Source organism: Bubalus kerabau, chromosome 8 (assembly GCF_029407905.1).
Source record: "Bubalus kerabau isolate K-KA32 ecotype Philippines breed swamp buffalo chromosome 8, PCC_UOA_SB_1v2, whole genome shotgun sequence".
Taxonomy (NCBI): domain Eukaryota; kingdom Metazoa; phylum Chordata; class Mammalia; order Artiodactyla; family Bovidae; genus Bubalus; species Bubalus kerabau.
In genome coordinates this window covers 25,461,306-25,488,597 of record NC_073631.1, presented here as the reverse complement: position 1 = coordinate 25,488,597, position 27,292 = coordinate 25,461,306, and the positions used below count along the sequence as shown (strand labels likewise).

Sequence of the window (27,292 nt, the reverse complement as noted above, 5' to 3'; positions counted from 1 at the left end):
TCCATAATAATGAATTCTGTCAAGATTTAGCTATAATAAAACATATTACACACATATGAATAATATTATAATTATTTTACATTTGATGACTTACTAAAAAGAGCCTCCAATAGATTTTGTTTTCATATTGATTGATAAAAATAACAAGATAGCCTCTGCACTCTCTATAGTCTGTTCATAATAGGAAACATCACTGAGTCACTAACCTAAATGAGTGACTACACATATCTAATAATATTCAGTATGAAACGACTTCAGTACTATATCTGGATTCAGCAAAATTTTTTGTGAACAAAAGTATCATTTTGTTTTTCCTCAGCTGAAAAATACAGATGGCTTTTTTTTAAATTTAAATTTATTTATTTTAATTGGAGGTTAATTACTTTACAATATTGTATTGGTTTTGCCATACATCAACATGAATCCGCCACGGGTATACACATGCTCCCCATCCTGAACCCCCCCTCCCACCTCCCTCCCCGTACCATCCCTCTGGGTCATCCCAGTGCACCAGCCCCAAGCATCCTGTATCCTGCATTGAACTTGATGACTTTTTTATTTAAATTCTGGGAAGTGAAGCAACGTGTTGCTAAGCATATTACTATAGCAAAAAATGTTACTTTATTGATTTGTTGATGGTAATGCAGATTGGAAAAAGTTTTATCTTATAAAATATCTTCAACCATAATTCATCTCCACTTATTATCTGCTTATTTGAGCATAATTTCAAACAGTAGAACATAGAATATGGGCTTGGCATAATTTTTTAATAAAAAATAGATAATGCTAGAGAGAAAAGACAAGGAAATCTTTCTTAGAATTGTCTAACGTGTACTTGAATGTACCAGCACAATGATTAATCCCCAAATAATAATCCCTACATCTGTCAATTAGTTCATATACAAGTCAGCCTGAATATTTTATATAAATTTTAGTATCTTGACTGGAAACAAAAACAGATCATGATATTTCAGGGAGTCATCTGGGTCCCTCAGGATATAAATCAGTGACAAAAAATGCAATCTAAATAGTCACAGATTTACTTATTCATGTGTTAGACTATATGATTCTTCAATTTGATTGAAAATATCAGTATTTTCAATATGACTCAAGTAGTCTGATTCCTATCCTTATCATTTTTATACAAATAATTAATGTGTTGGTAAAACCATCCCTCTATAGCATTGGGAAAAGGAGGATTGTCTCATTTTTAATTCCAGTGTGAGAGAAGTTTTAAGGTGAATAGCATTTTCAAAATGCACAGCTGTGGCTCTTGCTGCAGAATTGGAAAAGGACTGCTGATGTGTGAGGAAAAACAAAAGTAAAACATTAACTAATATTCAGAGATTAGAAACAAGTTTTATTAGAAGTAATTTTTTTTTTAAGTTGTGAAGCTGTGTTAGTCCTCAACAGAATATAGGCAAGGGAAATAATGTGTGAAGGAGCTGCTGCTGCCGCTAAGTTGCTTCAGTCATGTCCGACCCTGTGCGACCCCATAGATGGCAACCCACCAGGCTCCCCAGTCCCTGCGATTCTCCAGGCAAGAACACTGGAGTGGGTTGCCATTTCCTTCTCCAGTGCATGAAAATGAAAAGTGAAAGTGAAGTTGCTCGGTCCTGTCCAACTCTTAGCGACCCCATGGACTGCAGCCTATGTGGCGCCTCCATCCATGGTATTTTCCAGGCAAGAGTACTGGAGTGGGTTGCCATTGCCTTCTCTGGTGAAGGAGCTAGATAGGTGTAACTTTTTTTTCTTTATTTTTTGTAAGTTTTACAAAATAGAGCATCTAAAAATTCTTTAGGAGAAACAGATTAAAAATATAGCAAGGTGTAATATTTTATAATGATTCATCATTATTGATTGCAAGCTATTCTATGACACTGAGGATAGTAATAGAAAAGAACTAATTGGCCTTTAAATAATGAAAAGTAGATGTATTTTGCAAAAATATTCATGTAATTTTTTTCACATGTTGAATTCCCTATGTTTGAAACCAGTTTAGTGATTTCAGATGTCATTAATATTTTAACATGCAAAGCAAATGCCTTAAACAGAGTTACTTAGTTTAATAATGTTGACTTCTTCTCATAATTGTCAAATGCACAAAGTTATAAGTTAATTCATATTCTAGCTTTAAAGACTTGTCCACAAGTCAGGTCAGAAAACTGGAGCTGTTTTTCCTGTAAGTCTACTGAAACTATTACATTTAGTTAAATTCCCTGAAACTAGGGAAACTGCATGCTCAGTTGCTGTCTTGTTTGACTCTTTGTGACCCCATGGACTGCAGCCTAGCAGGATCCTCTGTCCATGGGATTCTCCAGGCAGGAGTACTGGAGTGTGTTGCCATTTCCTTCTCCAGGGGATCTTCCTGACCCAGGGTTTGGACCCGCATCTCTTGTGTCTCCTGCATTGGCAGGCAGGTTCTTTATAACTAGTGCCACCTTGGAAGGCCTTATATTTTTGTATTTAGTGCTTAAATACTTGATTGGCTTAGTGCATTCAGTAAAAGCAAATAAAACAGAGAAAAGAGAGAGACAGAGATGGAGACAAATATAACCAAGAAAGTCAACTGGCAAATAGTAGAAAGAAGAGGATATAGCAAGAAATTGTTTTACTATCTAGATCAACATACTCGATTTGTTATCAAGCTAGATGTCTTAGTGGCCTTTAAAGCTGTCTTATAGACTTCTTCCCAGGGAGCAGCATGTTGACTGTGTGATCCTAGCCCAGTCTCATCCTCATTTTTAGAAAATGGAAAAACATCATTGTATCATGGCACCCAGAAGTGATCGGGCTCTTAATCACTTGCTGAAGTTACCATATAATAAAATGTATGAAGAAGTGAAGTGAAGTGAAGTTGCTCAGTCGTGTCCGACTCTTTACGACCCCATGGACTGTAGCCTATCAGGCTCCTCCCTCCATGGGATTCTCCAGGCAAGAATACTGGAGTGGGTTGCCATTTCCTTCTCCAGGGGATCTCCTCGACCCAGGGATCGAACCTGGGTCTCCTGCATTCCAGGCAGATGCTTTAACCTCTGAGCCACTTAAAATAGGGGGAAAATAGTGGTGATTCCTCTCCAGAGTAGAATGAAGAGTTCCATAATTCAAGACATCATATTCATGATATCAAAATCCATGGAATTTCAGAATAGCTCCAGATTGCTTATTAACTATGGTATTAGAGCAAAGGAAAGGGATGGGTCTCAGACTCTGGAAAACCCAGCCAATTTCCTTCCTTAAAGAAATTTGCTGTTCCTTTTTAATGTGTTCACTCTTATTGCATCCTATGAACCTTCTTTTTAGAACTTATCACACTTGATATTAAATCATTTCATACACTTTTTTTTCCTAACTAAAAGTTAAGTGTAATGCGAGCAGACACTTCCATCCTGTGTACAGATGTAATCCCATTTTCTGTCACAGTTCCATGTCTAGAGTTAGGTTCAGTTCAGTCGCTCAGTTGTGTCCCACTCTTTGCGACCCCATGAATCCCAGCACGCCAGGCCTCCCTGTCCATCACCAACTCCTGCAGTTCACTCAGACTCACATCCATCGAGTCAGTGATGCCATCCAGCCATCTCATCCTTTGTCGTCCCCTCTTCCTCCTGCCCCCAATCCCTCCCAGCATCAGAGTCTTTTCCAATGAGTCAACTCTTCTCATGAGGTGGCCAAAGTATTGGAGTTTCAGCTTCAACATCATTGCTTCCAAAGAAATCCCAGGGCTGATCTCCTTTAGAATGGACTGGTTGGATCTCCTTGCAGTAGGTGTTGAGAATATGGATAAATGAATTTTTCCCCATAGAGAGCAGAAGTTTCTCTACTTTCCCCTGACATTCAGAGTTAGGCATGGAAACTTCCCAATTCCTGCATCTGTAGTGCCTTCCTCTCCATGGACAGAGCCTGGCAGGTTACAGACTGTCTATAGGGTCACAAAGAGTTGGACATGACTGAAGAGCCTGACCACACACACCTCTTTTTGCTTTTATACATACTGAAGGGAATTTTTGTATTAGGGACATTTTCTGTTTATGAATTCCACAATCCACTGAAAAGAAGTAGACCTTTATTTTATATCGAGGCATACAAACCTTCATTACAGTTTCACTGTCAACTTGAGCTAGGCTGTGTAAAGGTGTTCCTATTTATATTAGTGAGAGGTACTCTACCTTAAATATTTTTGTACATCATCTCAGACATCATGGTCTATTTTATTAATTCAAATATCATTGACTCGATTTCTAAGTTTTTGGATATGGGACAGAGGAAAGTGGGAAGTGTGAACTTACCAGCTGGTTTCTAGTCTATAACTATGATAAGAGTATTAGTTGCAAATTAGGAACACTTCAAAAAGGGGTGGTTTGTGACTTTTTCCCTGAGGTTATTTCAAGTATATAAACATAGAAATCATTCCTTAAAATTTAAGGTGATAGCTTTTCAGTGATATTTGCATATCTAGTCACAAGATAAGCACAGGGAATTATGCTAAACAGAAATTCACTACCTGCTGCTGCTGCTGCTAAGTCACTTCAGTCGTGTCTGACTCTGTGTGACCCCATAGACGGCAGCCCACCAGGCTCCCCCGTCCCTGGGATTCTCCAGGCAAGAACACTGGAGTGGGGTGCCCTCACCTTCTCCAGTGCATGAAAGTGAAAAGTGAAAGTGAAGTCGCTCAGTCGTGCCCGACTCTTCGCGACCACATGGACTGCAGCGTACCAGGCTCCTCCATCCATGGGATTTCCAGGCAACAGTACTGGAGTGGGGTGCCATTGCCTTCTCCGAATTCACTACCTTAACTCCCTTAATTCAGTTACCACAAAATTTCACATCTAGAAAAATTGTATTGTATAACAAATATATATCTCTTTGGGGTTTTCCAAATATCTCACTGGTAATAATATTGTGAAAATTCTCTTTTGAACTATAACGGACATTGCTGTCAGTGTGCTTTGGCTACAAGTAACAGAATATATGAAGTAACTAATGAGCTTATTTACCAATCTCACGTGAGTGGAGAGCCAGTAATGAACTGCAACCCCATGGACTGTAGCCCACCAGGCTCCTCTGTCTGTGGGATTCTCCAGGCAAGAATACTGCAGTGGGTTGCCATGCCCTCCTCCAAGGGATCTTCCTGACTCAGGGATCAAACCCAGGTCTCGCACATTGTGGGCAGATTTTTTACCATCTGAGAAAGAATGAGCCTTGCTTTCACATTCTACATGTCTCTTTTTTAGAATGGAACATCTCTCAGGTCCCATTGGTCTGCTCTAGATTACATTGTCACCTTTAATTGACTCATTTCAAGAAAGGGGAGTTAAAAGTACTTTTAAAATAGAAATATGAACAAAAGAGTCATTTAGTGATGATCTCCCATCTGACCGCTAACATTTCCCTGCTGCTGCTAAGTCGCTTCAGTCGTGTCCGACTCTGTGCGACCCCAGAGATGGCAGCCCACCTGGCTCCCCCGGCCCTGGGATTCTCCAGGCAAGAACACTGGAGTGGGTTGCCATTTCCTTCTCCAATGCATGAAAGTGAAAAGTGAAAGTGAAGTTGCTCAGTCATGTCGGACTCCTAGCAACCCCATGGACTGCAGCCTACCAGGCTCCTCCATCCATGGGATTTTCCAGGCAAGAATACTGGAGTGGGGTGCCATTGCCTTCTCCGAACATTTCCCTAATGGCTTAGAAAAAGGTTTCATGTGATGCTGCATTCATTATTATATTTAATAAGAGGCAGTATGAGAAAAAAGGTAGAATTTCTGAGTTAGATTTTGCTGCTTCCCATATTAGGTTGGGTGAGTGACTTTAAACCTCTTTGGGTTCACCTGTGACAGTGCCATGCTGAATGACAATACAAATATTACTATCACAGATTCATTTAATCTCCCTAACAATTTTCTTTAAGAACATTTTATGATTATGAAATACTTATTTTAATAAGAGATCTAGTTGCTATTAAAAGATACTAAGTTCTAAACATCTTGAACACCCGTTTAAACACATTTGATTTAATTATTAATTCATCCTTGTTCTTTGAGGTCTTACTATGTATATATATATATAGATTTTAGATTTTTAGATTTTGGATTTTAGAATTTTAGATTCTGTAATATGACATTCAGTTCAGTTCAGTCACTCAGTCGTGTCCGACTCTTTGCGACCCTATAAATCGCAGCACACCAGGTCTCCCTGTCCATCACCAACTCCCGGAGTTCACTCAAACTCACATCCATCGAGTTGGTGATGCCATCCGGCCATCTCATCCTCTGTCATCCCCTTCTCCTCCTGCCCCCAATCCCTCCCGGCATCAGAGTCTTTTCCAATGAGTCAACTCTTCACATGAGGTGGCCAAAGTACTGGAGTTTCAGCTTCAGCATCAGTCCTTCCAATGAACACCCAGGACTGATCTCCTTTAGGATGGACTGGTTGGACCTCCTTGCAGTCCAAGGGACTCTCAAGAGTCTTCTCCAACACCACACTTCAAAAGCATCAATTCTTCAGCACTCAGCTTTCTTCACAGTCCAACTCTCACATCCATACATGACCACTGGAAAAACCATAGCCTTGACTAGACGGACCTTTGTTTGCAAAGTAATGTCTTTGCTTTTGAATATGCTATCTAGGTTGGTCATAACTTTCCTTCCAAGGAGTAAGCGTCTTTTAATTTCATGGCTGCAGTCACCATCTGCAGTAATTTTGGAGCCCAGAAAAATAAAGTCTGACACTGTTTCCCCATCTATTTGCCATGAAGTGATGGGACCAGATGCCATGATCTTCGTTTTCTGAATGTTGAGCTTTAAGCCAACTTTTTCACTCTCCTCTCTCACTTTCATCGTACTGCTTTTATACTTTTCCATTCTAACACTCCTAATTCTTTCTAGTGCAGGTTGCTCAGTTGTGTCTGACTCTGTGTCCCCATGGACTATAGCCTGCCAGGCTCCTCTGTCCATGGAATTCTCCAGGCCAGAATACTGGAGTGGGTAGCTGTTCCTCACCCAGGATTTGAACTGGGGTCTCTGGCATTGCAGGTGGATTCTTTACCAACTGAGCTACCAGGGAATCAAAAAGCAGGAGAAAGAACATTTAGGAAAGAAATAATTGTTTTCTGTTAAGGAAGAAAGTCCTCTTATATAAAAATAGTCTTATATAACCACATATTCTTTTTCTTTCTTCCAGAGAATTAAAACTTACTAAAATATTCAATCTTTGAGAGCAGCTTTCACCTTACATATGAGCAACTTTAATCTTATACAAGTAATTCAGGTTAAAAATTGCATTTTTAGACTACCCATCTCTTTTGTTTTTACATACTAAGTTAGAATGTTTTATGATTCTGTCTGAAGTTTCTGTAGCATGTTTCATTGTCTCCTGAGGGCTTAACAAGTGTGCCTTAAGGATGTGCATTAGATACAAGCATTTTTATATGTCATTTAAAAAAATGTATCTTCACCTGTTGTTTGCAAATATGAGGAATGTTTGCTGTCTTCCATAGGAATATAAAGTGAGTCCACTGTAGTCATTACAGCCGTGTTTCTTCCTTAAGGACTAGTATTATCATCATTATTCTTTTGCTATGAGAGAGTATAACTTCCTATTTAAAAAAAAGCATAGATTTGAGGGTTTCAAGAAAATGTAGTTCTTTTTATAAGATATAATCATATTAAGAGTAACACCTCACCTCGTTTAGCAATACATGAGTAACCCTATTACTTGTGTTTGTTGTAACGTCTCTTGGCAGTGAAAGACAAACCTGAACTGAGTTTTATGACATAGTGTACCCCTTTCAACACTTACCCTATTGCTATAAGTCAACAGTGCCACATGTCTCATCACCAACATTGTTAGCCGAATTCACAATTCCTGTTTCTAGAGTATTCCATCAAATTGTGAGACTGAATTTTTATTATTAAAATAAAGTTCTTGAAATGTCAGAAGCATTGTTCTCCATGGAAAATAATTTTAAAACAAGTTTTGAAATGACTTTGAAATGCTTACGTAACAGGATAACAGGGCAAAAATGAAAGCAAGCTAATATAAATGAGGGTTTTGAAACATGCTTAATGAGTAAAAAAATATTCATTTAAAATCCATTTTGACTAAGCTACTGAGGGCTTCATGTTTTTGCTTTCATTTGAAAAGCAAAGGTCAGAATTTTATTTTATCTGATGAGCATGTTATTCAGATAGTATAGATATAATCCCTTAGCTACGGATGTCTGAGAATGGATTCAGGGGTCTATTCAGTTTTACACATATATAAATGGTCTTCCAGTATCTCCTACATCACCACTAAATACATGAAAAAAAAAAAAAGCACACCTGTGAAAGAAAAAAATGATATTTAAGAGTAATTTGACTGAATTAAAGCTTTTTCTGTGTTTATGACTTTCAAGTTTGCTACAGTAAGGTAAATGAGGCAATTTCACCCTTTTTATGTTGTATCTTTGTTAAAGTGAACTTCATTTCTAATTAGGTTCTTTGGTATTCTTTTTTGGGAATTGCACTGGCAGTTCATGTTTTGCTTGTTTTGTTTTATGTTTGCTACATTATCATTACTTAGCAGACAAAAGTTTAAAAAAAATTGTAAACCAGGAAGACAAGTTCTAAGGTTAAATATATTGCTAGAAATTAAAATGCCTATTTGAACAAAACTTGTAGAACTAAATACTACCTACATTTCATTGTGACAAGAATAATTGTCTTTCTGAGCAATATCTCTGATAGTTCACATTTTCCTGAGAGTGTGTAAAAGAAGCAAAATTACTGGTAGCAAGAAAAATAAATGCCTGGCCAATGAATGTCAATTTCATTTTTACCTGAACATCTGGTAGCCAAGCACTTTAAATATTAAACTGAAGGCTGTAGACTTACAATTAAATTCATTGAAATAGGATTTAATATATTAACAACTTAAAATTATAATAGTATGAATAACTGGTTTTTTTTGGAGGACCTATGTCATCATACCTGTAATCACGAGACTTGTCTAAGGATACAATAAATTTGACTGTGGTGTGAACATTTCATAGGGGGTTAAATGTCCTGTTACCTTGTTCTTCAAATCCAAAGCTATATGTTTCCTCTGACAAATCTGAGTTTGAATTATTTGGATCATTTTCTAATGTGAGTGATAAAAATAAATAGCATACATGCTTAAATGTGCTTTTTGCATTTCTACAACCTAAAAACCAGTTTGGTGGAAAAAAATAAAATTTAACAGCTTTTAATTTGTCATGTGGAATCTGATCCTATGTGCTTTTTATTGCCTCCATATATTTATCTAAGTGAAACATAAAATGGTTGTAATAATGGAGAATTTAAAGCAGCTTTTGCACATGAGCAGTAATGCTAACTAATATGGTGAATAAAGCTTGAATGTAAATTCTCAGAATTTCTGTTTCTTGTGATGTGTTTGCTAAAGTAAGTATATCTTGGTTAGCTTATACAATCTCCTCATCATCCCGGTTAAGCTATGAAGAACTTTGGGAAAAAAAATTGGGAGTAATCATTTACATGCAATTTGAAGTCATGTGTATAATTTTCAAACTTCAATACAGTGAAGTTTGAAAATATCACCAAACCTGTCAAAATGTAGACTCATAAACTCATAGCCCCCCTCTTTTTTCCTGGAGTAATACTTTGATATCCCCACATATACCTCCAGAGATAACCCAGGTATGGCAGAAATTAGTGTTATCTAATACTACCAATTCATATTGATGCACCCGAATTTATGTCTCTTAAATTGAGCCTCTTCTTCCATTTTCCTTGCCCCTTGGTTTAGGCCTTCAGTTATTTTTCACTTGTGCTATTCCAGTTACCACATTTCTGTCCATAGCACTAACAGTTCGACATTGCCACTCAGTTATTCATTTCTGTGAGTTTTATTTTATCCATATAACAAGACTGGCCACATCCCTCCAGTGCTAACAGACTTCTATAGCATCCTGTAAATCTGTCATATCAAGTCTAAACCCCTTAACTTGGCATACCCCTAGTTAGCCCACACTTAGGAATCTCTTTAAGTCATTCTGCACCCTTTTTTTTTTTTTTTTTTTTTTTAAATTTGGAGGGTAATTGCTTTACAATGTTGTGTTGGGTTTCTGCCATACAACACTGGGAATCAGTCATAAGTGTGTATATATCCCCTTCTTCTTGAGCATCCCTCCCTCCTCCCATCCCTACCCCCCAGGTCACACTGAACTCTTAACAAGCTGCTCCAGAACTTGTCTCATTTTCATCCTGTTTGTCTTCTGCTCATCCATTATGATGCAACCTTCTCTTCTAAAGCTTTTTGGACCCTGGAGGTAAAAGCAGGAGATTCACCAAAGTGTTTTTTCACAATATTTCAGTCATATTTAATTTAGAGAATTCGCTTTTTAATTATTTTATATGCCCATAACCTTTAACATCCTGAGCTCCTTAGAGACAAATATAATCATGTTCATAGTTGTATCTTTAGGATAAACACAGAATATGGAAGTGAATGTTCTCACTGAAAGTTGATTGCATGAGTGATGAATAAATGAATCCAGGAAGGTCTGGATAAAAGGTCAACAGAAAAGTATTATTAGAAAACTTTTTGAATGTAGAAAGACAATTCAAAATAGCAGCAACATAAAATATATACTAAATAATATTCAAAGATTATCTAGATACCATTTGATACTGAACAATGTCTTCCTATCAGGTTATTGAATGATATCTTTTTATGATAATGGTGCATTAATAGGAAAATATTTTTAATTTTCCTAAACTTCAACCAATGTATAAAATTGTAAAACTACATTTATTCTATAAAGTAGACTGTTTTCATTAATTTAACATAAATGTACATGTAGGCCTAGACCCACAGGTCTTACTGTTAAATGTTTGTCATTGTTTTTTCTAACTAGTTATCATCTATTTCTATCTACTTAGACATATGAAATCAGGCCATATGCAAGGAAGACAGTCTCGAGAAAAAGAATGATAATTCATAGTGCTAGAATCCTCTGAAACTTACCTTGGTTTTCAGATTATTGGCCTTAATATGGTGATTAGTGCAAGAAGGGCAAGTGAAAGTTTTGTAAGCAAATAAACCTTGTAGGAAATTAAATATTATTAGATGTGTCTAGGTAGATAAGATTATTTTTATAATTCATATTTCATATCAGAGAACTCTATACAACACAGCATAACAATAAGTACTCCATGTCATTTTTTATAACAAGTAATAGTATTTGCATTAAATAGTAAGGTCCCTGCCAAGTGTCTTTTTTAATTGTCAAAATGTTTTACATTCTAATGTGAAAATCACATGTCAGTGTTTATAAAGAAAAAAATAATTTGCTGTTGTAGAGACATTTGAATATCATTATAAAAATTTTCTTTTGTTTTACCTTCATGTGTGAAAACATATATCTCATTTTACCTGTATTTTCTTCTAACTGAGGGCATGACAGTATGTTAGACTATGTATAATTAAAAACTGCAGCTTTTTGTGAAAATTAATTTTTAGATCCAGTACTAGATTATATAAAAATCTAGTCATCCTTTGTACAGTTACTTTAAATGATCATTAATTTAATTACCTGTACAAAGAAACCAAGATATGGTCACTGATTTCTGGGAGAAAATAAAATTTGAATATCTTAATTCCAGATTAAATACTGTAATAATTTAAAACTATATTTTCTTCACAACTTTGTTTGCTGATAAGATATTGTTATTACTTCTTTAGTTCTATCGGGCTGTATCATTATTTCCCACTGCCATTCATGTAACAGAGGACAGTATCTTTAAATGATAATTGATAGTTATCTAAAAAATGCTAAATTTTACCCTGTGGATAACTATTTTTTTTCTGTTTAATATGCTTTCCGATCATGGTAATTTCTAGTCAATGCATAGCCATCTAGAAAAATTGAGCATATTTCAGTTCAGTTTCCTGAAAAAGGAAAAAAAAAAAGATCTCATGAAAAGTCTACACTTTTTTTTTTCTCTTTCTCTTTATGATTACAGAGTGGCTGGTCTCAAATCAAGTTGTCTAAGAACTAGCTACAAATCATAAGCACTAAAACCATATTTTAAAATCTGAGCAACCACTATTATAGAAAAGGCAAAGATATACTTGAATCTGTCAGATCAACACATCCCTATAATCCCCTCCAGGACAATCACATAATTTGACAATAGCACTTAAACTTTGAAAAGTATGTGAGCATTTTTTACATAACAGATGGTACATGTCCTCACACCTTTTCTATCACTCATAATACAAGACAGGTCTACCCAGTTTTTAAAAATACCTTCTGTTATTAATAATTGCCTAAGCCGCTTCTTCCTTTCCTTTTTCAGAATGAAGAACAAATTTTGGTATTTTGAGTTTGGCACATCTGAAACTTTCTCAGCCACCTGCAAGAAGCTACATGAATCTGTAGAAATAGAAGTAAGAAAATGAATTCTCTTTATAATTCTATGAAATGGCTTGAGTGTATTTGTTGTGATAGGCCATGGAAGAAGTTAGAATTTTAGCAATCCACAAGCTTTACCCAGTATTCTAAAATGTCATTTCTGTCACTTATTGAAAGTCTAGCACTATCTGAAATACTAATGAAAAGCTAAGTGTGAGTATGCATTGTTTAATACAGCATAAAATAATTGAGAGGTGGAAATAACTGTAGATATCACTGGATATCGTATGGACAGAAAGCTGTAAGATTAAAGAAAGTACTTGAAGGGAAAGAAAAAAGTTGCAGAATACATGGAAAAAAACATATTATTTTTAGGTCTCAATATCATATAACTTTTAAAAATACAGTTCACTAAAATTGTACTTACTTTCATGAATAAAGGTTAAAAAATATACTTTTCCATTCCCTATACCCATTCATTAGCTAGGTTTTCTCAGTTCCTGAGGTTGCCATTTCCCCATTACATTTGTAGAAAGTGAAAAAGTCAAGAAAGAGAGTGAAGATAGCAAGAAAAGATAGACTTTAAAAAGTCTATTTGGAGCAAATATGTCTATCGAAATTAAATACATTGTAGGACTAAAATTTTGGAGACAAGCTATAATAGAAAATGACTTAGATTTATTTAGAGGATTTTAGGGGTTAAAGAAAAAGGAAAAGTTAAATTTTGATAAGTAGTAAAGACAAATGAACGGAATCATGAAACAAGGATGCCTAATGACTAGCTTATGTGAATTGAGAAATATTGGCCTTAACACTTTTCATTTTAAAAAGAAACAGCTTGTGAGCTGAGACCTAAATCTTTAGTGGCAACTTTTCAGGTAATAAGTTTGGTAGACAAAAGTAGTTAGGGACCACAGAGAAATATGATCATCCGGCTAGGTTCTTCATTATCTCAGCTTTCTAATTTACTGTTAATAATAATAACAGCAAAAGTGGTACTAATTCAGACTATATCTCTTCGGACTTTTTCCTCATCATGATTGAAAAATAAATCAAAGTATTACAGGTAGAATGGATTGTCATGGTACGGGAAAGGCCCTTCATGACTGAATCAGCTCATAATCCTGAAAAGGATTACTTTCACAAAAGGTCAAGGATTTGGGCTCAACATGGACTTGCTGTGATTGCTATTTGTGATGATAAATGTGTATATATGTTATATATATACTTATATAGCTATATGTGCATGTAAATTTTTAAAAACTCATTATATAGCAGATTTTAAGTATTTCTGCCCTCAAACACTGTTGTTTAAAGAAAATCTGTAGCAAAAGGCAAAAATGAAAAAAAAAAATTGAAGTGTGGCTTTTGATTGCTGCTGCTGCTCCTGCTAAGTCGCTTCAGTCGTGTCCGACTCTGTGCGACCCCATAGACGGCAGCCCACCAGGCTCCCCCATCCCTGGGATTCTCCAGGCAAGAATACTGGAGTGGGTTGCCATTTCCTTCTCCAATGCATGAAAGTGAAAAGCGAAAGGGAAGTCGCTCAGTCGTGTCCGACTCTTAGCGACCCCATGGACTGCAGCCCACCAGGCTCCTCCGTCCATGGGACTTTCCAGGCAAGAGTACTGGAGTGGGGTAATATAGGGTAAATACTGTGAAAGCTCTTTCACTTCTCTTTACCTTCACCTACCACTGAACATAGAGTGAACATAGACTGAACATAGATTGAAAAAAAACTACCTGAGAGAGATACTTCATGCTCGTGGTTAGGTAAACTCACTGTGGTAGTGGTGTCAGTTCTTCTCAACTTGAACTAAAGATTTAATGCAATCCCCAAATTCCAGCAAATTATTCTGTGAATATCATCAAACTGATTCTAAAATTTATCTGGAGAGTCAAAAGACCCGAATAGCCAAAACAAAATTGAAGGAGAACAAAGTTGGAGCACTGACACTATCTGTCTTTAAGACTTACTAGAAAATAATCAAAACAGTGCGATGTTGGTGAAAGAACAGACAAAACAAGGAAACAGATTGTAGAACCCAGAAATATATTCCCATAAATATAATCACCTGTTCTTTGACAAATGAGGGAAGCCAATACAATGGAGAAGAGAAAGTTTTTAAATAAATAGTGCTGAGATGACTGGAAATCACAGGCAAAAAAAAAAAAGCCTCTTAACAGGCCTTCACCTTTAATAAAAATCATTGAAAATGGATCACAGAGCTAAACGTAAAACGCAAAACTCTAAAGCTTGAAGATAACATAGGAGGAAATCTAAATGGCATTGGATATAATGATGCCTTTTAGATACAACACCAAAGGCACAAAACAAGAAAGAAAGAATTGATAAGCCAGAATTCATTGAAATTAAACACTTCTGGTTTTTGAAAGACAGTATCAGGAGAATGAGAAAGCAAGTCACAGACTAAGAAATAATAATATTTGCAAAAGACATATTTGATAAAGAACTTTGTATATTCAAAACATACAGAGAACCCCTACAATTCAACAATAATAAAATAAACAACCCTATTGAAAACTGGGCCAAAGACTTTAACTGATACCTCATCCAAGGAGATACACAGATGACAAATGCGCAGGTGAAATGACACTCCGCATCATATTCCGTAAGGAAAATGCAAATTAAAACAACAATGAAATACTGCTACACAGCTATGAGGATATTGCTAAAACCAAAAGCTGGTGAGGATATGGAGCAATAGGGGGTCTAAATCATTTCTAGTGGGAATGCAAAGTGGTATAGCCACTTTGGAAGAGAGTTTGGAAGTTTCTTACAAAGCTAAACATGCCCTTACCACATGATCCAGGAATCCTACTCTTTAGTACTTACCCAGAGGAGCTGAAAACATATGTACACACAAAAATATGCCCATGGATGTTAATAACAACTTATTTAATAATTGTCAGAACTTGGGGGCAAACAAGAGGTCCTTTAGCAGATGAACAGAAAAATAAGTTGTGGTATATCCAGACAATAGAATATTATTCAGTGCTGAAAAGCTACCAAACTGAAAAGACATGAAGGAAACTTAAATGCATCTTCCTAAGTGAAAAAAGTCATGGTGAAAAAGCTATATGCTGTATAATGCATATGATATTCTGGAAAATAAAAAACTATGAAGACAGTAAAAGATCAGTAATTGCCAATTAAGGAGGAGGGAGGGAGGAACAGGCAAAGCACAGAAGTTTTTAGGGCGGTAAAAATACTCTATGTGAGATAATGATGGTGACTTCATGTTATTATACATTTTTTCAAAGCCAGAGAATGTATACCAAGAGTGAACCCAAATGGAAACTATAAACTTTGGGTGATCATGAAGTGTTGAGGTAGGTTCATCAGTTGTAACAAATGTACCACTCGGACAGGGGATGATGATAGTGCGAGGGGCTATGCACTTGTAGGAACAGAAGTATACAGGAAATATCTGTACCTTCCCCTCAATTTTGCCATGAGCCTTAAACTGCTCTAAAAAGTAAAGTCTTAATTTCCAAAAAGAAAACACATCAATCTATCATACAGTAATATGCTTGTCACAAAGTGAAAAATGTTCAAGGAAAAGTTTATATCATATAGCAAAAGACATGTGATGAAAATAAGTATGGAAAACATTGATTTTAACATTACAAGTGATAAGATTCAGTGATTTTGTTCCACCAAGCTTTACATCTTGAGAAGAACTCTTTAGGGTCGTGTTTCTACATGTCCCCCAAGTCTGGCTTCCCAGCTCTACATTTACTGCCTTATTCTAGCCACCGCTAGGGTAGCATTTATTAAGTCAGAGCCAGCGCTGTGCACTCCTCATTCTATTGTTGTATATCTTGAAATACTGTTATAATTTGTATGCATTTATCTTACTTCTAAAACTTGGTTTGTGTGCGTGTTTGTGTGTATGGATGGTGATGTAAAATCTGCTTCTCCACTCACTTTTTAATGAATCCAGTCTATCATATTAGCAGAATATACGCCTTTGTACCCTCAAGGTTACTTCCTAATTAAATATAATAAAAACAGCAATTTGGAAATTTGATTCTGCTTGCTCTTGCTTCCTGTTTGGCCTAAAATTATACCAACTATGGTTTGAAAATATATAACAGAATAAAAGCACTTCAGTACAAGAGTACCTCAAGTAATAGATATATATTTTAATGACAGCTTCTTCAAAACAAACCATTTGCCGTGTGACCCTTTATTTCACATCTCTCTTTTATTTAGGAAGCTCTTTTTTTCCCCAAAGAAGGTGAGTATTTGGAATAATGTTAATATCAAGGGGTAATAGGGTGTGCTGCAGTCCATGGGGTTGCAGAGTCGGACACGACTGACTGAACAATAATAGTTGATAATAATAATATTAAGATTTATCAATTATTAAATATACCTCATGCTTGGTGCAAAGCAATGCACATCCATTACCTGATTTAGTCTTCCCCCAAATCCTTTCATTTAAAGAGATTCTATTGTTTCTCTACTGCAGAGACACATATGAGCATTTTTTTCATAATTTAAAAAAAGAATTGTATTGCTTGCTGCCAAAATATTTAAATCTAAGAAAACAAATCAGTTGAAGAATGAATACACACACACACACATATTTTTGTTGTTCAGTCACTAAGTCGTGTCTGACTCTGCACCCCAGTGGACTGTAGCATACCAGGCTTCCCTATCCCTCACTGTCTCTTGGAGTTTGCTCAAATACAGTGAAAGAGATTTAACAAAGGTGAAATTTTTAACTTGAAGAGTTTCTTATCTTCTAATTTCATAACAAAATATAAAGAAATTTAAAAATTAAATTAATAATTTAAATTTACAAGGTAATATATTAAAAGCAACATTTATATTAAGCTATCTGGAGCATGGATATGTACCTAACACTCGCATGTCGTCAACTGGGATTGAAGCTTATGAAGTTCATGAATTTTTAATTTACTCTTTGTACCGGCAAGGTTCATGAGAGAATAAAATGCCCCATTCTCCAAAGTATTTCAGTCTTTTGGTATTTGGTGAGACTTGGGAGGATGGTATTTTAAGGCCAAAACTTCCATCCTCCAATCCTGAGCTTTGTCTTAATGATTAAGACATAAAACTTAGACATTTCCATAAAACCTAAATGAGTTCAAGAATTAACAAATTGCAAGAAGTGTGTCAGGGACACAAAGTTAATTAGCAGAATTAGAAAGAAAAGATTCTGATTGACCAGTAACCCAGAAAGCAAAATTATTAAAGGCAGTAGTAAGGCAGATTTTCTGAAGAAGGAAATGGCAACCCACTCCAGTGTTCTTGCCTGGAGAATCCCAGGGACGGGGGAGCCTGGTGGGCTGCCCTCTATGGGGTCGCACAGAGTCGGACACGACTGAAGCGACTTAGCAGCAGCAGCAGCAAGGCAGATTTTCACAGCTTTGTCCATGCCCCATACATCAAAATCATCCTTCATGATATGTCAGAATGTACTTAGAGAACCTGAGCCCAGCCTTCCCCCTCCAAAAGACTATCTTGGAGTGAGAGAAATAAAACTTGCGGATGAATATTCTTTCTTAAACCCTGAATGAGGCATAGATGACGTATAAAAAGCTATACATATTTAATGTAGACAACTTGATGAGTTTGGAGAAAAGAAATACTGTGGAATTATCATAATCAAAGCCATTAACATCTCATCACCTCCAAAAGTATCTCCTTGCCCTCTTTCTATATGTGTGCGCATGTGTGTGTATGTGTGTGTGTGTACACATAAGTGATAAGAATAGTCAAAAGATCTTCCCTCACTTCTAAAGTTACACAGGTGTTGTTTTTTGATTTTTTGGGGGAAATGCAATTCTAGAAGCAAAAATGAAGGGAAACAGTAAGATGTGGACCTCAACCAAGATGATCATAGGAAACAAAAATTGAATTCATTAAGTCCAAAACAAACAAACAAACAAAATACCTCCTTATTCTAGGAAAAAATAAGAAATTTGGTGGGGGGGTCAGACAGTGTTACCATTTCATTAAGATAAATATATTTTATATTTTCTTACTGAGGAGGGTGAGGAAAAAATGAGACAGGTAAAAGGTAAGCAACAGGTGAAAATTCTATATTTACCTGAAGTTATTTTTAATAGCTTTTAGTGAGAAATTTAATATACCAACTATAATTTCTGACTTTCACAGAATCTCCTAAAAAGAGAAACATGTAAAATTAAAGTGGCTTTCTGCTAATACTTATAGCTAGTGCTTGATATCTTGAACCCAAAGAACTGTTGTTATTCTCAGCATGTTCAGCAGCTGTGTATGTGCATACGTGGTACCAGTTTCAAATATTCCTGTTTCCAGGTATGCCGGTGTGCTTCCATCTTCCTCTCCTTTGCCTGCTGTCGCCCATTCCACTGTAAAAAAAAAAAAAAGAAAAGAAAAACTATGCGATTATCTGTAATCAGCACTTTCATCACCATCACCAGATTACCAGCTAATACTAAAATTACCTAAAAGGCATTCTGAGTCCCTATATTACAGTGCGTTTTGTGGATAATACTTTTAAAATGCATTTCAAAAAACACGGAGCGTAATCACTGGTGAAATACAGAGTACACAGCCTTTAAATATCAGAAGTCCCGTTGAGCCACTGATGTGTACGTGTCTGTTTTAACTTGTGTATTTGCTGCTGTAGTTTTCTGTAAAATGTAATTCCGTGCTATGAATTACCTTTAACTTTGCAGAAACTCTTTTAAAAATCAGGTTTATTTAAGTCATTTTACACCATGCCATTTTAAACAATGAACAAAGCAATGTTTTAGTAAGTAAAATTATGAATAATTTTATCTGACCTGGGTATAGAATTAAAGTCACTATGAAAAAGTATTTACAGTTTATCATTAATCATATCTCATCAGATTTGTTGTGCACATTTATTGCTCTTCAAAGTTCTTCACAAGTTTTGAATGCTCATTAACTGAATCTCGAACACTAAAATCACATATAAAAATTTGTCTTTAACACTTCTATGTAGTATGGTGCGTGGTATATTTATAATCTAGGATTAAAATATATTTGAAGAAAACTGTAAACCATTTTCTTTTCTTTTTGGTAAATTTGTCTCTAGAATAAGATCTTCCGTTTCAAAACTGAAATGAGTGGACAGTGGCCTGACAACCTTGCACTCTGCAAATGGCTCCTAGAGTACTATATGTTAATAACCTTTCTTCAACATAATAAAAATATTCAGGATTTATTGACTCACTGAGGCTGTTAGCTTTTAAATTCTTTTCCTCTGTAGCTACCTTTTTAAAAATCATAAATCTTCCAAGTGGATGAAAATATTATCTGACACAGTATTATAACTTGTTTATATTTCATAGCCTTCGCTTCAGCTTTTATTTCCATGCACTCAAACTGGTATGCCACAACTCCTGGTCTCCATCAGAACCAGCTCTGGAAATTTCCAGACTAATCAACACAGTGTTAAAGTCAACAGAGGAAGGTAGCCTGCGGTCAAAAACTAGTGGAAACAAATTATTCATAAATAGGCATTTATGTAAGAACATTGTCCAGTTTTCATAGGAACCTCAGTGTTCTTCATCGGTCCTTCTTCTTTGGGATTTCTTAAGGAGTTTTTCGACTTTTCAGAGAGCTGCTTACTATTTCCTTAAACCTACACGTGACAAGACTATGGAGAGTGAAAACATGAATAATAGTATACACTGATCTTTTTAAGTTGTCACATGTGATTCCCTGAGTTCAGTTAAAAGCAAACAAAAAAACCTATTTGCAACATGCTCTCCTTTTCTGCAGATGAACAAAGGAATACTCCTTCACTAATTCTGAAAGTAACTTGTCACAGTGGGGTTCGGAGACCTAGTCAAATAATTGTCTTAGTGTACTACCTGCTGTGTTCAATATTGAGTGAAAATGGAAGCCAGGCCCCAACTCCAGCTTATTTCACAATTCTTCTGTTATTTAAATGATTTTAGTCAGTTTGGGGGAAGCCAGACCTTTATAAATTAACAGCAGGGAAATACCAAAGGTGTCAGATTGCATATTTATCATCTTTTTCGTGTAATACTTAAATATGTATTAAGAAGTGACTGACATAAATTAGGCAGATTTCAGAAGCCACAGGCCGTGGCTTGTAGAGGACCCCCTTCTGCTTGACATTTCATCCTTGTCAAAGATCAAATTATTTTAATTTAGGCTGCAAATTATAAGGAATGAAGACTTCTTTGTGGGAATTCCCTGTGGTAATCTGACTTTTGTTGTTACTGCTGCTTGTCAGTGTGCAAAAGATATAATATGCATGCAAATAAGGTTAAAAAATATGTACTATCTAATTATCCAGCCAGTACATTCCACTTGAAGACAGTGGGAGGCCTGACACACAGTATGTGTTTGATTCATTGAGGCCTGCAGGGTATTTACACAAGATTACTTTTAATTATGAAATTAATATCTGTTTATCTAGAATATATAGCAGTAAGTGAGTATACACATGAGCAGAATTCTTTAGTAAAAGAAATCGTCTTAATTTAATATATGAAAAGAAGAAGGAAAAAATCAGTTGTTTCTAAGGCAGAAAAGAAAGGCATCACCCAGATCTTGGTTTCACCCTCATTGAAACAAATTGAATGAAAACTTGGCACCGTCTCTAGAATTTGTTTCTAGCTCCTCCAAGTAGGCTCAAGATGTATTGCTTTATTTCACAGTTTTTATATCTTAGTGAACAAGATACAGTGTTAGATTCAGTATGATTAGGAAAATGTGGGAGAAGAGAGGTTTGTGGGTTTTTTCATTTTTTTTTACAATTAATTTTTTTGTTGTTTTTATAATTTTGGTGGCAGATTCTCTCTTCTGAGTTCAAAAATCAATGATTACTATTTGAAAGAAAATGATGAAATTATGTCCACAGTTTTTTCTGTAATAAAAACACAGCAAATAAACAATCCCACTGAAGCTATACTCTAATATGTGAAGTTCATATTCCTAACAATATTTACTTGTAAAGCATAGGGTTACTTACTCGTAAAGCAAGTTAATCTGCTCATATTAACTTCTAACTAAAAATGGCAGAGGAATATCTGGGATATATTTATAAACTAATGATCATTTTAGAAAACCCAAAACGAATAAATAATAATACTTAAAAAACACAGTATGGCCTTGTCACTTTCCACCCATATCCATCAGTGGAAATGTATAGAAAATTTGAAAAAGTAAACAGTGACCATTCTGAAGAGCGTTGTCTGGTAGAATGTTTCCTATTTTGCACAGTCAGAAGGGTGAAGGATGTCTTATCACCCAGCAAACAAAAAATCTGGCTGGACTAACTGGTTTCATTTTTCAGTCTTTTGTTACCGCAATTCCTAGTAATGATAGGATGGGAATTCCTTTTACTGCTGCTGATCTTGGCATTTCCTTTGCTCAGCCTCTCTGCTCCTCCACACTCATCTAAATAGCTGTGCATCTCTCTGCCTTTGACACTGTGCTTGGGACTTAATCTAGTCCAGGAAAATATCCTTGGCCACTTGAGTGTAATTCATATCTCTTTGAATTACCTTCTCTTTTCGAAAGTCTTTAAGCCACTTCTTTCTCTGCTCCCCAAAAGTGAGACCCTGAATTATGAATTCTGTTTCTTAATTTTCCTCCAGTAATACCCTGGAGTGTGTTCTAAATAGGAAGCAGTCATTACAATTTCGGTCTGAAATGTGACCAAACTTAACAGAGTCAACCTCTTTGTAATGCATTGGAAATCTGCAGCTCATTATATGTGCAGACACTAAAGTGTGCCTTCCAAAGGTGTTCTGTAAACAAAGATACGTCAATGACTTAATTAGATCATTTTTAAAGACTATTCATGATACCTGGTAAATGTTATTGACTGCTTTATCTTTTATATTGACCTTTAGGGTAACCATTTAACTGTTCTTAAAAGATTAATTTAGAAAGGATAAGATTATAGATTTAAAAATTCTTACCAAAAGATGAGAAAATGCAAAAGATGAAATCATATTGTTTCTGTTCTTTTCATCTTTCTGATCAGTGTGATGGAGTACAGATTGATTTAATAAACATCTCTCTGGAAGGAATTGCTATTTTGAATATACCCAGCATGCATGGAGGGTCCAATCTTTGGGGAGAGTCTAAGAAAAGACGAAGCCATCGCCGAATAGAGAAAAAAGGGTCTGACAAAAGGACCACGCTCATAGATGCCAAAGAGTTGAAGTTTGCAAGTCAAGGTAAGTTTTCTAACATTTAATTGTTAAGTGGCTTAATAATCAGCTCTTGAAGGCTACTCTAAAATGAAAGTTTTCCATTTCCCTATAGCCTGTATATTTATGTGGTTATATTTTTAATGATATTAGATACACAAGTGAGATTGTTATATCATAATAGATTCTAAAAGTCATGTAACTGGCTATTTTTTCATGGACTTTTTCTCTTTATTCTCCTTTTCTGGATATAGTTCTTTACACAGGAAGTAAAATGTATGTGAGTTTTTAGTAGATTATAATATAGGATGTATTATACATTAAATTCTAGAATGTGATCATCTTGGTTAAGATGTTTGAGTTGCTATAACCAGGGCCTAGATTAACACTTTTCCTGAGGTATGTTGCAAGTTTTATTCTTGGCTTTCTTACATGAAGCTGTTGTCATAAACATCATATATAATGGCATGTTTAAATATCCCATGGTCAGTTTTGATTATGTGCTTCTATTTTTCCAGAAATTTAGTAAAACTTGGAATGCCTGGAAAACAAAAGGTAAAGGGCTAACAAAATAGGGTGCAATAATGATGGATTAATTTTCAGTTCCACTGAAATAGAGTTCACCTTGGGACTTGACAACTAATTCTTGTTGATAGATTTTACACAGACACCAAATTGGTGGTATTCTAATAATTGATCATGTCCCAGTTTATGTATCCATACTATTTTTTTAGCCTTCTAGAATCTACCTAAAACCACTGATGGCATTCAGATGGCCAAGTAAACATATTGGCCCAGCCGTGTGTAGCAAAGCCAAAATGGGAAGTGGTTACAAACTTATGGGATAAATAAAGTAAATAAAAATTTGTTTTTTAAATAAAGAAATAAAATGTGAGTATGGTTGATCAGCTTGATGCTGGTGGGAAATAGCTTCATGTTTTGGTGTCTTCAGGTATCTGATTCAAGTTTCAGTAGAGACTTCTGTAATGTGGAATTTGGTGACCATGAAGGTGGAAAAAAACTGACGAGGAAGCAATTAAGTATCCTCTTGAAAGTGTTTATTACAACCTGCCAATAACAGAAAGTTTTTATGCCCATTAAATGCATTGGTGATCCTAAAAAGACAAATCTTATAGAGTTGTGGAATTTAATGCAAGAAAGTATGTACCAAATTAATTAAAAAGCTTTATATTCAGAATTAATATAACTGCATGAAAACATGGAGAAAAATGGTTTTTGGAGAGATACATAGAAAAAATGAATCAATTTGTGCTATATGAATTTTAAAATGAGGGGAATTAGGTATAACTATTTATTTCTAGGAGTTGTTGACACTAATAATGTCGATTTCTAAAAAGATTCCTAAAAAATTTCTAAGTTAAAAAATTAGTTCAAGAACCATACTAAGACAAAACCTAAAAATCTCTGCTTCTATCCCTAGGGAAGCAATAAGAACATATAATAATATAGTCCACAGAGTTAAAAAAGAAGTTATATATATATATGTGTGTGTGTGTATACAATACGTATGTAATAATTTCTACATTTATTTTTTCTGTTTGATCACTATATGTTAATACTTGGCATGTCCTTTGCATGTAGATATTTCAGGTGTGTATCTGAATTGATTCTCAGTGCTCAGCTACCAACCATGTTTACCCAATGAGATGTTGTTAAAGTTTGTAAAATTCATGGCTGTGCTCCACCAGGATAAGTGTCTGTAGACTCACTATGGATCTAGCATCCCAGGTGGCGCTAGTGGTAATGAACCTGCCTATCAATGCAGGGGACATAAGAGTCATGGATTGATCCCTGGGTCAGGAAGATCCTCTGGAGTAGGAATGGCAACCAACTCCAGTATTCTTGCCTGGAAAATCCATGGGTAGAGGAACGTGGTGGGCTATAGTCCATGTGGTCGCAAAGAGTCAGACACATCTAAAGTGACTTAGCACACACTCACGACCTCATTCATTCCCCTTGGTATGCTGAGGAATACACATTTGGTGTGAAGAACAGACAGATCAGCCAGAAGTATAGACTGTCAGTGCCTGTAACTCTAGAAAAAGGTCTCTCTTCCCATCCTATCTTCTTGCTTTGTACTATGAAACTGTTGGTTTCGAGTTTCCATAATCTTGGGAAAGAAAGAAGTGAGAACCTACAGAGTTTGTGACTTAAGGATACATTTTTCTCAGTACAAGTGAGTGAAGTTGCTCAGTTGTGTATGACTCTTTGCAACCCCATGGACTGTAACCTACCAGGCTCCTCCGTCGATGGGATTCTCCAGGCAAGAATACTGGAGTGGGTTGCCATTTCCTTCTCCAGGAGATCTCCTGACCCAGGGATTGAACCCAGGTCTCCCACATTGTAGACAGACGCTTTACCATCTGAGCCACCAGGGCGTACAAAGATCAGGAAAAACATCAGAAATCAGAGTTTTCAAAAGTTGTGTTAGTACAAAAGCATGTTTTATAATGGATTTGGCTAAACTGTTTTTCTACTCTCTGTACCAGACTCTCTGTATCAAATGTGCTTGTAAGTTTGGATTAATTTTACTTCAAGATCAGTATGCTTGCTCAGTCTCTCAGTCATGTCCAACTGTTCATGACTCCATGGACTGTAGCCCACCAGGCTCCTTTGTCTGTGGAATTTTCCATGCAAGAATACTAGAGCAGGTTAATGCTTAAAATTACCTTATCAGCTGAATATTTTTGTAAAGATTTCTATATTAACCAGTCTTTTCTTTTATTAATTTTATCAAGATTTTTTCATTTTGATATGTTTCACAACAGAATAGTTAAGAATATCTCAAAATGTTTCTAAGTTTTGATTTCACCTTCATTCTATCAATTCTTAAATGTTATACTTAATTATCAGCAATGAAAGAAACTTACTACTTAAAATATCTGCATGTATCCCTCTTTGAAATGGTAACTGTTTCTATCATTTGATCTTGTTTTCAATTTCTTGATGCCAAAATAATAAATAGTATTAAAGGTCAATCAGTATTTTAAATCTAACTGTATTTTCAAATTTACATAAAAGGACAGGTATTGTCTGTAGAATGAAATACAGAGAATATAATTCTAGTCCAACAAGTTTTCTTATTTAACCTAGGTTCAAATTAATAATTTCACTCTTAGAAAGATAGAATTAAATAAATTAAATAGGTTAATAATTTAAATGTCTTCTTTTTAAGATGCGCTTCTTTAAATATTAACTAGCAACTTTCTGATATGGCTCTGTAAAAGATTTGAAGTTTAAACTAAATTTTTGCTGTATTAAAATGTAAGCTTGTTGCCATAAACTTTAGGAAGTTTTGGTGGTTGGGAGGTGGGGGAATCTAACTTGATTCTTGAAATAAAGAATGTTTACTTCTTTAGTGGGAAGATTTAAATTAAGAAAAAAATCTACAAGTTTGTTTTAATTTTTTAATGTCATAAATATAAGGTACAAGGTCAGGTTTGGAGCATGACATACTCGTTTATACTTTGCCCTACATGATCTGCAACTCCTACACAATTTATTTGCTTGCAATCTTTGAAGACACTCAGAGTATCAGATCAGAGTATCTTCACTTAATAAATTCACTTGTTGGAAACTTTACGGTTCATTTAATTTGAGTTGATCAAAATTATAAGTGATTAATTTAATTATATTATTGTTCTAGTAAAATATTCTAGAACAGTTGGATGCAATTCTGAAACATTTTTATACATTTATCTAATTCAGACATTTTCTTTGTGCATTGGTCTTTTTGTTTTATTTTTGTTGTCTGCTTTCTTTTACTTCTTTAGGAAATACAAATGTGTGTATCATATATTGACAACATGGTCTTTAAGCAAATTTGTGAAATCATCAAATTTGATGTTCAGTGCCCTTAGCCTTAGTAGTCTTTCCCATTTCTTTCAGTTGCTAAGTAAATATTCTTCTCCACTTCTTCTGCATTAAATCCGAGCATCAGAAAGATATCTAATAAATTCCTTCACATTAATATATAAATGACTGATTGCCCATGAATGTAGAGGTATTTGCATTTTAAGAGAAGCAAAGGCCTTCAGCTAAACCATTATTTTTCATACTGTGTTCCATTGAGCTATAACTGCAGTTCTTGTTTATAATTCATTTCTGTCATATTTTGAAACAACAACAGAAAACCTATAACAAAACCCTGTAAAGCGCATTCTATAGAAACATTGTGTCATATTGACTATTCTTAAATCATAAAATTGTGTTACTACACAAAGCAGCTTCCTTTCTTCCTCCTGTTCCACCACCTCTTCTTCCCAGTGGCTGGATTGATCTGTAGATAGATGGAGAACATGATGGTTATTTATTTCTACACACATGTTTGTAAACATATACATGTCTAAATGAGTAAATAGATAAATGTGACATTAATTGGAAAGTTCTAGCTGTGCAATGGTCATTTTAATGTACATCATGGTATATTTAATGAGGAAAATTGTACAAATGGGTACATTACCACCACAGTGTATGTGAATCACAACTGAAAGGCCAGCAAGCTCAGGTACTTTTGCTTGGCACAAGCAATAAACAGAGCTTAACAATCAAAGGAAGTGAAAACAAGGTGGTGATAATGTAATTAATACTTTTAATGAAAATGGAAGTCACTTCTTAGAAAAGTTTTTGCATTATAGGAAATTGCATTAGTTAACTGTCTCCGCCAAATAATGTTTGTACTAAA

At 35.3% G+C, this 27,292-nt stretch overlaps 1 protein-coding gene across 1 annotated transcript in view; it reads left to right on the top strand.

Annotated features, from left to right (window-relative positions):
- Positions 1-27,292, top strand: part of DGKB (diacylglycerol kinase beta) — a 1,145,939-nt gene that overhangs the window by 916,239 nt on the left and 202,408 nt on the right. Inside the window, exons 29-30 of the mRNA XM_055589891.1 lie at positions 12,335-12,425; positions 22,419-22,614. Coding sequence (XP_055445866.1) covers positions 12,335-12,425; positions 22,419-22,614 — 287 coding nt within the window. The remainder of the gene's footprint in view (positions 1-12,334; positions 12,426-22,418; positions 22,615-27,292) is intronic.